Source organism: Meleagris gallopavo, chromosome 7 (genome assembly GCF_905368555.1).
Source record: "Meleagris gallopavo chromosome 7, MGAL_WU_HG_1.1, whole genome shotgun sequence".
NCBI classification, from domain to species: Eukaryota; Metazoa; Chordata; class Aves; order Galliformes; family Phasianidae; genus Meleagris; species Meleagris gallopavo.
In genome coordinates, this window is record NC_139410.1 from 13,909,508 (window position 1) to 13,923,752 (window position 14,245).

At 44.4% G+C, this 14,245-nt stretch overlaps 1 protein-coding gene and 1 long non-coding RNA gene across 5 annotated transcripts in view; one reads left to right on the top strand and one right to left on the bottom strand.

The window, feature by feature from the left end:
• LOC104911659 (uncharacterized) overlaps positions 1-14,245 on the top strand; it is a 174,776-nt gene that overhangs the window by 151,944 nt on the left and 8,587 nt on the right. For both annotated transcript variants that reach the window (XR_014884535.1, XR_014884536.1), the window contains one exon: positions 8,580-8,834. This is a non-coding gene — a long non-coding RNA (uncharacterized LOC104911659). The remainder of the gene's footprint in view (positions 1-8,579; positions 8,835-14,245) is intronic.
• UBE2E3 (ubiquitin conjugating enzyme E2 E3) overlaps positions 9,673-14,245 on the bottom strand; it is a 55,943-nt gene continuing 51,370 nt past the window's right edge. For 2 of the 3 annotated variants that reach the window (XM_085228665.1, XM_085228664.1), the window contains 2 exons: positions 13,773-13,920; positions 9,673-12,190 (listed from right to left, as the gene is read on the bottom strand). In XM_085228665.1, the coding sequence (XP_085084791.1) occupies positions 12,093-12,190; positions 13,773-13,920 (246 nt within the window). In that variant the 3' untranslated portion in view covers positions 9,673-12,092. The remainder of the gene's footprint in view (positions 12,191-13,772; positions 13,921-14,245) is intronic. The other variant, XR_014884534.1, reaches the window with a different exon arrangement.

Consider the following 14,245-nt stretch of genomic DNA (forward strand, 5'->3'; position numbering starts at 1 on the left):
AAAAAATGTAAGTGGATGTGAATTTTGGGAAGCCTTTACTTCAAAACCAGGTCAAGGGTTTAGTCAAGGTCAACACCTTGCTGGTTGATGCTGCTCATCCATGTGGCTCGGTCCTGAAGTGTTGGAACCATGCTGATGGCTCCTCGTGTGTCCCCCAGCAGCTGGTATCTTCATTTTCACTCACTGCCGCCCAGCTCCTGCAGGCATGCCCTCCACTGGCTGAGCACACTGACCTCAGCGTGAATGGTTCATGAGATGTCAACTAAATGTCAATAGCATGGTCAGAGGAAGCCTCCCTTCACCCACCTCTGTGTGCATCACCATGCATGTGGCAGCACAGGGCTGGGGCCTGCTGCTGGTCCTCAGGTGAGCAGGGAAGCACAGGCAGTGTGAAATCCAGGTAGCTGCAGTGCGTTACGCTGATCTCTGCCCGCTGGAACCTGCTGCCAAGAGCTAGATGTGATGAGGGAACTGGCAAGGAAAATACTGTCTAACCAAGATTCAGCATGAGCAAGATCTCATGCCTGTAAGTGTACCACAGGTACGGACCCAAATCCACTTTTAAATGAGAGAGACATGAGTGAAGATGAGAGATATCTCCCATGACTGTAGATGGGAGATAACGCTGCGAGTCTTTCTCTGGGCTAGAGGTATAACACAGGTGGAAGTTGGTTCTTGTCAAAGCACATGCAGCTCACAGCCTAAAGAAAACAATGTAACTGTGTTTTCATCTGAACCCACTAAAGACCTGAAAGAAAAATGTACCCAATTTGTGCAGTCAGTAGTAAGCACTGCTGGAGTCATTCTGTGTCTGAATAAGAATAAACAAAACATTATGAATATGGAAATAATGAAATACAACAAGATTTATATTTGCAGAGAAAATTTGCTTATATCAATATGTAAGGAGTGCAAGCACTGCAAACAAGTAATAAATAAAACCCCAGAGGTGCATGGTTTGGCATGTGTTAGTCCATCACAAAATGGAAACGCTCAGAGAGGAAAATTGGCTGGCCACTGACAGAAGACAGTAGACTTATCTATTAGGGGAGGGGAGATAATATTTAATATGACATTCCTGGTAACCAGTCAGGAAAAACTACCTATACCAGATTTGCAAGGTTATTTGTTATCACATGCTCTGAGTTACATCAGAAAGCAAACCAAGGCAAAGAAGCCTCCTGTAATCTCCTGTTAGGTGCAGAGCAGCTTCAAGTCTGGAGATAACACTCCATCCCACTGAGCTTACAGCCCCCCCAGGAGGATCTGTTCTGCTATCGGCCAGCAGCAAAGCACATTGTGGTGAGCAAGCAGCACACTGCTACCACTGAGCAGGGCAGTCTCTCCCCACCCCATCTCCATTCCTGCTCTCACCCACACCTCCTAAACCCTAAACTGAGCTAATGTACCTCAGTACAGCTGCCCAAAGCTAGCTCTCTTTCTCTCTATGGTCTGTAGCTCAGTTCTCAGCTGTCAGAGGACAGTTACAGTTCCAAGTCCGTCCTTGGTTCTCAGTGCAGGTCACAGCTACCCAGAGCAAAGACTGGGGAACCCATCCCAGCAAATCCATGTGGTATATGTGGGATCCAGCCAAACTTATCATCGGCCAGCAGTGCTGAATTTGGTCAAACACACTATTAATCCATCATCTTCAGTGAGTGAATCTAATACTAAACCGTCTGCAGTACCCTAAATCCCACTCTGTCTGGTCACACAGGATCTGCTGCTCTTGTAGCGAGCTTAGGCTCATAAAGTGGTTTAAGTGTGTGATTTCTTACATGTTTCCAATGTGTGCTTTTTTCTTTGCTGTAGGGTGATTCCACCACCTGCAGAAGTGCAACTCCTGTTGGTTTCAATGCAGCTGGTGCAGGGCCAGCATGAGATTAGACTAGTGATGATTGAAACTTTCTTAGCCTTTAGTGGGACATCTGGGCAATTCACTTTACATACATGTAAAATGGAAAAACCTCTTTTTTTTCTTGCCACTTTCTTTTTTTCTACAATTCTTTTTTTCTCTCTCTATTATTCCATCAAAGATAGAGTTCCTTCTAAAAGCACATTCATTTCTTAATGCTAGAGCCATTTAGAAAAGAAGTGGAGAGCAAGCAAACTGCCAACAAGTGGTGTGTCTGCATGTAAAGATGCAAACTGAACTGTAGCATTGATATATCTCAGTATATCTTATTTGGGGAATATTTCTTGAAAAGAATACCTGCTGCTTGACAGAAGTTTTACCCACATAAAAGATTTTAGGTTTGGTTAAAACTGGCATTCACTTTTCTGTCAAGCAGCAAGCAGTCTCTTGGGAGCTTGTCTTTAGGAACCCCAGCCGGTTTGCAGCCACGGAGCCACTCTTCACATCAGCCTGCAGTTGCTGACACCAGAAGATCTGTGTTTGGCATTTCCATTTTCAAGGGCAGGTCAAAGCAGCCCTGCCTGCGCCAGGTGTCAGGAATCATCATGTGATGTGTGTCTCAGATGCGGTCTTCCAGTACTTACAGGGAATTTACAATCAGGAGGGAGACTTTTTATGTGGCCTGATAATGATAGGATGACGGGGAATGGATCTAAACCAAAAAAGGGAATATTTGGATTAGTTATTAGGAGGAGATTCTTTACTCAGAGGCCGGTGAAGCACTGGCACTGCTGCCCAGAGAAGCTGTGGGTGCCCGATCTGGGCAGGTGTTTAAGGCCACGTTGGATGGGACCCACACAGGCTGTTGGAGATGAGTGGCTTTAAGGTCCCTTCCAACTCAAGCCATTCTATGATTCTAGGTTGATGCTTATATAAAGACCCACCTTTACCTCCAACAGGTGGTGCACAATTAAAAGCCCCTTATCTCTGTTGCATCTTCTGATGTATTCAGAGAAAGAAAGACAGAACTGTAATTCCCAGATTTGCAATAGCAGCTTAAGGGTCATGAATCTCAAGCCTTGGGTCCATCTGTCACTGCTCCACCTGTAGGTTTTGCAATGGACAGGCTCAGGGGAGCACAAGTGGGACCCCTCTGAGCTAACACGGGTCATATGGCAGCAGTTGGTGGCAGTCACCCCGCATTAACAAAAGTCAGGCATGCAGCCACATCTCATGGGAACACCGTTGCTGAAAAAAACCATCTCTGGTTTAAGGCTGCGCTTCTGGTCAAAGCTGCCATAACCACAGATAAAACTTGGGGAACATTTCATTGCTTTTGTCTTTTGATTGGTACCTTTTCAAGTTCAACACAGATTTCCAGCATTCTCAACAATGTCATTGAGATAAGGAGTTTCTTAGTATGCATCCTCAGTGCTTAGGGGATTATTTATTGCGTTTTGTTCATTCTGAATCCTTGTTGTCCTAGTTTCATTCTGTCATTGGAAGTGATAGTGAAAAAACAGTCCCAGACATCACTCTTGGATGGCAAGCTGCAGTTTAGATCTCATCATGTGTGTAAAGCCAGATTCCTTTCCTCCTGCTTATCACTTTACATTTCACTATACTGAATTTTATTGGTTGTTTTAGGCCCTAGTTTCTGTAAGTTATTTTGATAGTTCTTCACTGTCAGCATTCCCCTTAACCCCTCTGAACAACTGTAAATCTGCAGCAAACTTTGTCCCCTTAGTGTTCAGCCTTCTATTGCTTGCTTGCTTTTATTAGCTTCCTTTACCCTGTGGCTGGCTTCTTTCTTCATATTTTTAAAAATATTTCCTGGTAAGAGCTTTGCTCTCTGACCTGATGCACTTTCTCTACAGAAACAGACCTCTTTAAACACTATTCAATTTGCTTACAGTTTTATTCCTTTCAACGTGCCCCTAGCATACTGTGAAAAGACTCCTACATTTTCATGTTTTTTTTTTTTGTTTGTTTGTTTGTTTTCCCAAATACACCTTGGTTTCTTGCGCTCCAGCCTGGATGCTGAGAAAAAGTGTAGCTGGGCCTTGTGAGCAGCTCCATGGAAGCAGAATTAGCCTGCAACAGGCAGAGCTGTGGTATTGCTGCTTTTTGGTGCCGGGCTCTGTCCCTGTCCCGTCCTGTCCCTGACCCAGTGAGGTAGGAGTGATGGAAGCTGTCTTAGGAGGCAGCCAGGGCCAGGAGGTCAGCACCTTATGCCCAGAGCTGTGTCTGACTCACTATCCCTGGCCCCAGGAGGAGATGGGGAGCACTGTCCATCTGCTCGTTTGCCACCAGTCAGGCCATGCTCCAGCACATTGGTTTTGTTTCCTCCTCTCCCACTGCCTTGTTCCTCTTGTTCACCAGACAGGTCCTCTAGGCAAATCCAAGCTTTTGGCTTTCCTCTTCCCAGCTTTGTCTCTGCTCTGTGCATTGTATGAGCTCTCTGAGCTGTCTGCACTCCACGAGCAGCCCTCACACTGAGTGGGGCTGGCTCCTCACCACCTGCTCCTGTGACAGAGGATGGGTGTCAGAACAAAGCTGGCGGCAGGAATTGGCATGATGAGGTGAGAAAGTAGGGTGCACAGTGCTCCAGCTGAGGCTTGCCAATGTAATTGCCCTTCAGGCAATAATTCTTGCCAATGCTATGGCCTCCAGAGACCTTCTGCACGCCAGCGTAAGCCAGAGCCACTTCTGCTTCCCCATCACTCAGCTGCCATCAACATTAACCTTGTATTAATTCAAGGCGGAACCTCTAGATTCACATTAGTCAGTCTTTCATAGTAACAAATTGATGGAGATTACTTCTTTTCAAACCCTTGCAGTGGAAGGAAAAGAAAGTAATTGCAAAGTTTGGAAGGGTGGTCTGGAGAGAAAATCGGAGCTGGGGTACAGTACGTATGCCACGAGCTGTGTGTGCTTGCCTGGCACCTGCAGCCTGCTTGGCACTCTCTGCAGCCCCTTGGTTGTTCTTACACTGCAGGGGCACTCCCAAAGCGGCTGTCTCTGTGTCCTGAGCCATGGCACGGAATGACCATCAGTTGCATGGCAGCAAGAGCACAACAGCAAAACTACCCTTAGCTTAAGATGGAAGAATAAATCAGGGACAAGGCCTGAAAACAGCTAAGTAATATCTTTTAGTTATCTGCAATGAAAACAAAAAGTCTTAATTCTTAGATTCCAAGAGATGGACAGATCCTCACAGCAAAAGTCAGCTCTAGCAGGGCAGAGCAAGTGGCATCACCAGAAACCAATGTGTCTTCCTTTCTCCAGAGCTCAGTGCTCCCAAGTGCTGGAGCTACAGGACACTGCGAAGTCCTCATCCAACCCCTCCTCTGAAGAGCCTGGGGTCAAATACCAAAGATTGTCACTGCACCTCTAAGTTGCTCTGGTGGTTTTAGATGAGTCCCTAGGCTGATTTTAGTTTTGTGAATGTCTTTATTAAACTGTATGTCAAATGGTACTCTGCTCTGTGTAACTGCTGTTAGACAAATACAAAAGTTTGGGCTAGAAAATATACCTCCTGCCAAAGGAAGCGCTGGCCTTTTTTTAGCCATGTCTCCAAGCACCACTGAGGAACACTTACATTGTTCAGCTTTTAAACAGTCCATAGACAGGAAGTATCACTACCTCCTGGTGCAGTCTGCAGGAGCTAGCCATAATGTTGTAGGATGCTCAGCACATTTGCAGACCTGCACCGTGCTGAAAGCACAAATGCCAGCAATCTGTATGAACAATCAGGCTTTGCAGGTCATGGCTCCGTAAATGTCTTGAGTAAAACCCTGCCATGAGAAATGTCTTAGGATGACTGCTATTTTGCAGCTTCACTGCAGGCTCCTCATGGAAGTTAACAGAGCAAGCACAATACCTGACACTTGCAATGGTGATTACACAGGCCTTGCTTTGAGCATCGTCTGATTCCCATTGCACATGGCTTTCTTTGCGGAGTGTTGGAATTATAACAAGGGTTGAGGCCTGAAAGATCAGTGGCTACTTCAATTGCTCAGTGAGAATCTTAGAGAAACACTACCAGTTGGGTGGGTTTCAAGTGTTAATTCGTCACCTCTGTCCGCATCACCTGATTTATAGTGTTCACCTGAGGTCAGCTTGCAAGTGTCCTCCTGTAAGCCGGGTGTCTGCCTGTAAGCCTGGTGTCAGGGAGGAGTGCCGTTCAAGCCATGGCAGCCCCAGGGCTTCCTTTAGGCTAGGGGACTGCTCCCCGGGCCTGAGGGACAGAACAGATCACACAAAAGGGAAAGCAAGGCTACTGCCAAATTCCTTGTTACTTAGATAAAAGCAGCTGGTCTGTTCGGCTAAATTTCAGAGTGGGACAAGTGAATTAACACATTTTATAAAAAGAGGAAGAAGTACTTCCTAATGCCAGGACCCTAATATTTATTTTAATGAAGAAAATAGAAACTCAACATGATATTTCACTCCATCTGGGTGAAATCTATCCATCTGCAGAGACTTAACTTTGAAAGCAAGCTGAAGGTCTCAGACTTGTATATTTAACTTCTTTTAACTGCCTCTTCTTTCAAAGCAGTGCCTTCACAGTGCCCTGTCACAGCTCTAAATGCACAGCCTAAGCAAAGAAGGGTGCTCAGCAGGGCCAGACACAGTGGGCACTGACACACACAATCCACACCCCACTCAGCTTGAGCTTTTCATGAACTTGGGTGAGGCAGAGCAGCGCGGGGCTATTTCCGATAACCTGTTGCAGTTTCCAACGAGCTGTTGCAGTTTCTCACTTTTAGCAACCGGGTGTCGAAGGAACCACAGAGCCCACGGGCCCCGCTCGGGGGGCAGGGCAAGGCAGCCTCCGGGAGCACGGCCGGCTTTGGCCCGTCGCGCCGCAGGTGGCTCCGACTCGGTGCCTGCGGGCGGTGCGCTCGGGCAGCACCCGGCGGAGCGCGGCGCAGCGCTGGCACGGAGCGGCCCGGGCCGCTGCAGCCGCTCCCTCCGCTCTAGCCGGGGCTGCACTGACACCTAGCGGGGCTCCCCGCCCCGCGCAGCGCAGCGCCGCCGACCGACGCGCTCCCTTCGGCCCGGCCCGGCCCCTTGGCTGCTGCGGGCTCTCCTGGCCGCGCTCGGCCCCCGGGAGCCTGTCAGCCGTAACAGATGAGTTTGGCCCCGTTTGTCCCGTCCATTTTGTCCCGAAAGCAGAGCGCCGTGCCGATTTCCATCTCTCTTCTCGCTCCAGCAAAGCCTCTCTGTCAGTACTTCGTCTTTTTAATTTGTTTCCATTTGCTACTTTAGGAATGTTTGGATCAATTATTATGCAGTAGGCAAAAGAGCACAGCTGTGAGGTATGTGATGTACTGAGATAAGTGCTGCCTCAGGTAACAGATGTGCTGATAGAGTGGTCTTCCATAGCTGCCATGTAGTTTAATTCTTACTTGGAGTTTAAGAAAGGCAATTTGGGGCATATTATAGTAAAATATCAGTTACATCTGCATGAAGCTTAAGCAATACCTCAACGTTTTAAGTTCTCTAAATCTGTGCTTATGAAACAATTCAGCTGGAAACAGCAACAGCCTAAAGTGAATGGGATGGAGAATGCTGCTTACGCATAACAAGTGAATATCCCAGCAGTAAGGAGATGGCATCTTTGTTCCACAGCTACCATACAAGGCGTGTGTGTATTTCCCTTCAGAAACCGACAACGGCACTGTCTTCCCTGGCGGGAGCACTGGCACCCCGCACTGCTGTACTTCAGCAGCTCCATCCCGCTTCTACCCGTTGCCCCTCTATCCCCAAGCTCCTCCCCTACTGCTTGTATCCTTGAATAAACCCAAGCCCTCCCCTTGGAGACACATTCAATTGCTGCATTCGGAAGGAGGGTCTCCCACAGGACTCGAGATTCACCCCTGTCTACAAAGATGATATCACAGAAAACTAATCTCTGGCATGACAGCTCATTCAGCACTCTGGAAAATTTACCCGCCCCGAGTTCCTCTTTAAGTAATGACCTGACATTTGTTCTGTAGAGGGAGACAAAGCCCAGCCTGATGAAAACGGTTGGCAGCTGCTTTCATTTGTGCCATTCAGAAGCAAGATGATAATTTGTCCGCGGGGACCCATCACTTCTTGGCAGACAGACCTGTCCAGCGCAGTGCTTCTGCATCGGCTCTTACCTCTGCTTGCCCCCAGCCCCAGCTCGAGCACTGTGTGCAGAGCAGCAGCACTCAGGGCAGGCTCAAGTGAAGCTGGAGCATTGTAAAGGATTCTGGGATGCAGAGAACTGGGAGTTGAGATCACAGGTGAATCCAGTGATGATACCAACTAGGGGATATTGGGAAAAACGCTTTTGTCAGGCCTGTGCTGATGGATGCATTACCTATTGATTAGAAAAGAGCTTCCAGCATTTCTGGATGTGGCTTATTAAAACCTTTACCCAAGCAATAAGCAGTGGTCAAAAAGACAAGCAGTATTACAGATTATTCAGCAAACAGAGCAAGCCAGCAACATGATTCTAGATGAACTGGGAGTTCACCTTTTGTGTACAATGTATGGCTATCATTGCCTTGAGTTGGCTGCAGTGGAATTGTGAACTGCTCAGATGAGAGTGACTGGGATGGGAAGAAAACCTTTGGTACAGGGAGAGGTTAATTAAAGAGGAGTATCCAGCCTGGAGAAAGATTTTATTAAAGGCTGGTAACAATGATGGTACATAAGATCATTAATGGGATTATGTTTTATTTTTAAGGAACCCCTAGATTCCTGCTGCAGTGTTGGATGCTTTCTCTTTACCCAGTGAAAGAGCTGGTCATAGCAGAACTCCACAGAGATGCACATGGAGAAGTTGAGGATGATGAGCTGCAGTGAGTTTCCCTCATTTAGGACAGAAAAGCAAAAGCCTGTTAGTGCTGCAAGTGCTCCAGCAACTACCTGCCAGTGCATTATCTGCTTTTCCACCTGAGCCACGGATGCATGTGTCTAATTATGCTCATATGCTTATAAGGTAAGGCAGTTGGGCTCCTGTGTGATGTCTTCTCCTCTCACACTTGTGTGATGCTACAGCCTCTCCTGGCCACCAGGCTGGAGGTAGCTTCAGCTTGGTTGGCAGAGGGCAGGGGAGCTGCTGGTCTGCCTCAGGAGCTACAGAGCCATGTAAATGGAAGCACTGTGACCATGCCAAGGTTCAAGGGATAATGCAGGCAAAGCACTGCTGAGCTGAGTGTTTGTTGGGCTATAGCGTGGGCTGCATGTACGTGCTACTTAATGGCTTAGTCACATCTAGGCACGCTAGTGTCACTGTCTTCTAAAGCTGTGCAAGTTCAGGGCACTCATGTAGGTTAGGCTGATGCAGATTTGCCTTTCCATTGTATTTAATATACTATGTTGTGAATAACATTCACCCATTCCTACACACATGAAGTGCTGAGGTGCTCTGCTCCCCACAGCCTCCCAGCTGGAGCAGCTGCTTCCCATAGGTCCCCTGGGACAGGCACCTCCTGCACTCCTGACTCCAACCCCAAGGATAAGATAGCAGAGGCCACGCAGAATGGAGGGGAAGAGGTGGCCCGTTGCCATTAGCTGGCCTTTTCACTCTGTCATCTAAATTCACCTTCTCCCAGACACTCCCATAGACTCATAAGCTATGTGACAGGTGATGAAAAAATGGAACTGAAAAATAAAACCATAGAATAGGATCAGTGCTGATTCAGTCATGCCCAAACTTCACCCTGACACGACCAGGAAACACTTTGTAAACATCAGATGCTCTCTGCAACTGGGATTTCAGATACATTTCCAGCAGGGCTTTCTCCCCTCCCCATGAAAACAGACACACATTCGCATTTAACAACTAATTGATTTATTTAACAATACAAATTTCTTTCTACTGCATGTTTTAGCAGAGAGAACTTGAGAAACAAAATTAGCTTTTCTTTTTTCTTTTTTAAAGTTTAAATGTTTACACAAAAACAACCTTTACTTCAGTAAATATAAAATTTACACACACACAAAAAAAAAACTACATTAAAAAAGAACAGAATCATGACAAACCAACAAAAAAAAAAAAAAAGAAAAAGAAAAAAGGATGAGAATTCAGTGTAAAGGATCCAATTGCAAGGAAGGCAAGATGGGGCAACACTGACGAGGCATCACACTTGTACACCTCAGTAGTTTAAGTTGTCAGTACAATACAAAAACAAAATACATTAAAATTAGAACTAAAACCTGTCTTTTTTTTTATATCACATTATTTCATGATATAAATATCTGTTAATTCTGTAGGCAACATAATTAACACATGAAATACATAGTTTGCTCTTCACTGGAAAGTCACCGGAGCGGTGTACGAGCACTGCGCAGAACAGCAGTGCACTACTGGACAGCAGTGAGCAGACTGTAGATGTCCAGCCCGGATGCGATAGCCCCTTGTTGCTTTGCCAATCTGTGCTATTTCTCACATGTTCAACGACACAATGAGAAACTCTGGTCACCATCAGCAGTGATTTCCAGCACTTCATTTCCTGGCATTAGTCTGTTACCCAACTTAGGCATATTCACCTGCCAGATCCCCTGTTTCTCATTCCCTTTTGCACTTTATAACCTGAAGTCTAAAGCTATCTTGTAGCTATCAAGAGAGACTGGCTTCTAGGTTGAGATATTTGGGATACGCAGTTCTTCAAGCCACCTTCAGGAATCTGTAGAAATATTTAAAGTAGGGTGGACAATTCATGATCAAAGGTTGTGATACAAAAAACAGGGATCTATATAGTGATGGCTAACTTTAGATTTAATCTTTAACATTTTTTCTATTGCTTTAGTATTTAAACTTAACATTCATTTTTCATATATTAAGTGAGCAGAGCATCCTACTGACGGAAGTGCTACATTATCTCCAAAAACACCAGGTAGTAGAGGGGACAGTAAACTTTAAAATCAGGTGTAATTTTAAATATTATTTAAAGGGATCAAATGTCTTTTTGTATAATCAATAGCATGACTGGCAACCTACAAAAGCTAAATTATAAAACTATTGGTGACTCTACTGTATGTGCTATAAAGCTGTATCTTCATTACTTACAGATGTTACAAAATTTCCAAGCCAGAAAGTGAAGAGGGGAGGGAGAAAAGTAGTCTAAAAGTTTTACATCTTTCACTAACAATGTTTTTTTTTTTTTCTGTCATAAAAATCTGATGAAGTTTATTCTACTCATTTCTCTTCTGGACAGACTAGTGTTTAACCATGCTTTGGAAGACCATTTTCAATGGACAATTGTGGTTCTCCAGATTAGCAAGCCCGACTTGCTTTACTCTGATGCAAAAGCACCAGACTATCTGTAACTGGGCTCTGGTCCTGCAAAAAAGAGTTTGTAGCAAGACCAGGCCATCTATTACAAGAACAGGTCTGGCCCTGAAGCAACCAGCTACATTAGCTTTTGGAGGAAGCATATGCAATGCTCTCATTGCAACTTGAAAAAGAGCTGAGCAGTTAAGGAAATTATGGAAATGACATTTGTTCTGTAAAAATAAAACCAAACCAAACCAAAAAACCCAGGGAAAACTTAAACAATCCACAGGTGTGCATTAAACATTTAGTAGCAAGCCTTTGCTTATGTATATTAATTTAAAGATTATCCACAGGGATCTGTGATACATTAGCCCTGCCTTGTTACTATAATTAAATTTTTTCAAATATTAATTTAAAATAGGAAAACAAAGAAACTACTCCTTGGGGAACATGTTTATTGTGTTTGAGATGATACACTGGGTGCTCTCTGAGCTACAAAGGGAAAAAGGAAATCCTTTCATTACAAACTGACAAAGGTAAAAGTTAAAACAGTTTTCACAACAGCATGTACCACATATTGGAAATAGATCTGGGTTTAATACAAATGACATAATTCCTAGTAATCTACAGCTACCTTTAATAACTTCATACAGATAATGAATTAGGCTAAAATGCACTATAATATTTGGTTGACTTCAGGAACAGTATCCTTAGTACATCACAAAATACATTTTGATATCCCAAAGAAGCAAGACTTGCAAGTAGGCGTTTTAAACATAACTAATCTACAGCTACAAATTTCTACTCTTGATAGCATTTACCTTTTTGGGAGGCAATATCCCAGTCTTCAAAAGGATAAAAGCAGAGTAGAATCAGTATAACATATACACAGAAGTCCGTATTGTAAAGGCTATAAAGATTTGTTGCACACTGTAAAGTTGCCTTCTGCACCTTCACACTGCACAAGTAGTTTGTCGTTTATGTTGCATATCTCTTGGTCCACTGTCTGGCTATCCTGTCATGTTCTGCTCTGTTGGTCAGATACTGAGTGGCTATGCTTCCAACCAGAGGATCAGCTGTGAAGGGCAGGAAAAGATGCATTAGAAATTACTCCACAATAAGCAAAACAAAACAAAACAAAAAACAAAGAAAGAGAAATAACAAACCAACTCCCCTAAAAAAACACACACAAAAAAAAACCCACAAAACCCAACCCTATTGTCATTTAAAATGCATAATCTATTTCAAAATAAAATCTTTGTTAGGACAGAAAATGCTATGAATTGTACTGAGGCTCTTCCAAGATATAGCACACAACAAACAGAAAAATAATGAATCTGTTTTGGTTACCTAGTTATTAGTGTGTCAAATGGCAGGCAGACACCTGTTCCAAAAGTTACAGCTGCTCCTTTCAGCCAAAACCTGACAAAAGGTGTGGTGGGAAGTTTTGTTTTTCAGCAATCCAGATACCATTTTGTCAGGTGCAATTTGTCCATATTTTTTAACAATTGATATTTTGAAAATAAAAACCTTTCTAGAAAACCTTCTACTCTTTAGAAGACCTAATGTTCTAAAGGAGGGTAGACATCTCCTGTACAGACAGGTATGCTGCCAGCTGGAGGTAGTGAAACAACAGATTGGTACAACAATTTCTTTGTGAGTCAGAGGGGAAAAAAAAAAAAAAAAAAAAAAAAAAAAGGTAATTTAATTTCTTAACTTCAAAGAGATCAAGATCCTCGTAAGCAGAGCCTACACTCTGGGGCTGAAAAGCTCCATGCACTGACTCCAGGATGCATCACCCTCTGCCTGATGGAAACTTACCTGTGAGGGGCATCATCTGAAATGTGCCTTACCACTGCCCCTATGGAGGACATAACGAATTGCACCATCACGGCTTTCCTCAGCCGGACACCTCGCATTCCTTTAGAGGGGCTTCTACACTAGATGAGTGCAGGCTGGCTTCCTCCCGTTACAGTGCTGGAGTACCTTAGGCATGAGGATGGCAGGACATACACCAAGGGATCCAAGAGTCATCAGAATTCTGTATCAAAGGGACTAATCCAATTCTTCCTGCTCATTACCAGCCTCCTGTGAATGACCTGTCATCTTGGCACCACCTCTTAGTTTCTCTGCTGACTGAACGCAGTTAGTGTTCATTACACAACAATGCTCGCCATGCAGTTGCTGCTGAGAATTTTGCAGCTTCTAGTTAAGCTTCCCTCTTCCCAACAGGAATAAGGAACTCTCTTTGAAAAAGATAAAATCTCTCTAAACGTTGTCACCTGCACATTTCAATTGCTGTCCTAAGAGGAGGAGGCTTCATGCAGCCCCTTCCAACCTGAATCATTTATGAGTTTGTAACTCAGATAACTTTGCCACACAGCTAGATCTATCATTCATTTGCTACAGCTTTTGGGATACAGACCTTCAAAGACATGACTCCGTTTTCTCCAGCACACCTTTGAAATAAATGGGCTTAATGCTATTTTCTATTGGGCCACAGGACTGAAAAGCATCGTATCCAACCGGGAGCGTTTCAGCCTTGATTTGATTTCAACTTTGATTTGATGTAAATACAATCAAATATACAAATTATATTCCATAGAAACTAATTAAAATGTCTAAGAGATGATGCCCAGTAAACTGTCAGCTCCTTACCCGGGTTGCAGTCTGTCAAGAGAGAACAAATAGACAGCAGGACCTTTGAAATAGTCAAAGCAGGACTCCAGTTGTCCTTCAGGATATCCAGACAGATGACTCCCTGACTGTTGATGTTGCAGTGATAAATTCTGGTGCGGAAAGTAACCTAGAATTGCAGCACAAGAGACAGAAAAAGTCATTCAGTGTTGCCAAGGAGCACTGCCCCTAGTCCCTGAAGGCCCTTCTCTGTTCTGCAGAGTCTCTGGGAGGCAGCTCCTCTCTGCTCACTTTCTAAAGCAACATTTTGCAACAGAAGAATGCATATTCATTGTAGTCACAGCTACTTATAAGAAACTACCAAGGAGATCTTTGGTGCATGGACTGCTCTCACACAAGCCCTTTGTCTGGTACTCACAAAAATGAGGGTCTATTCTGTACTCCTGTATGCTAATTTATGAACACATTGCATGTCATGAACTGTCTAATCACAA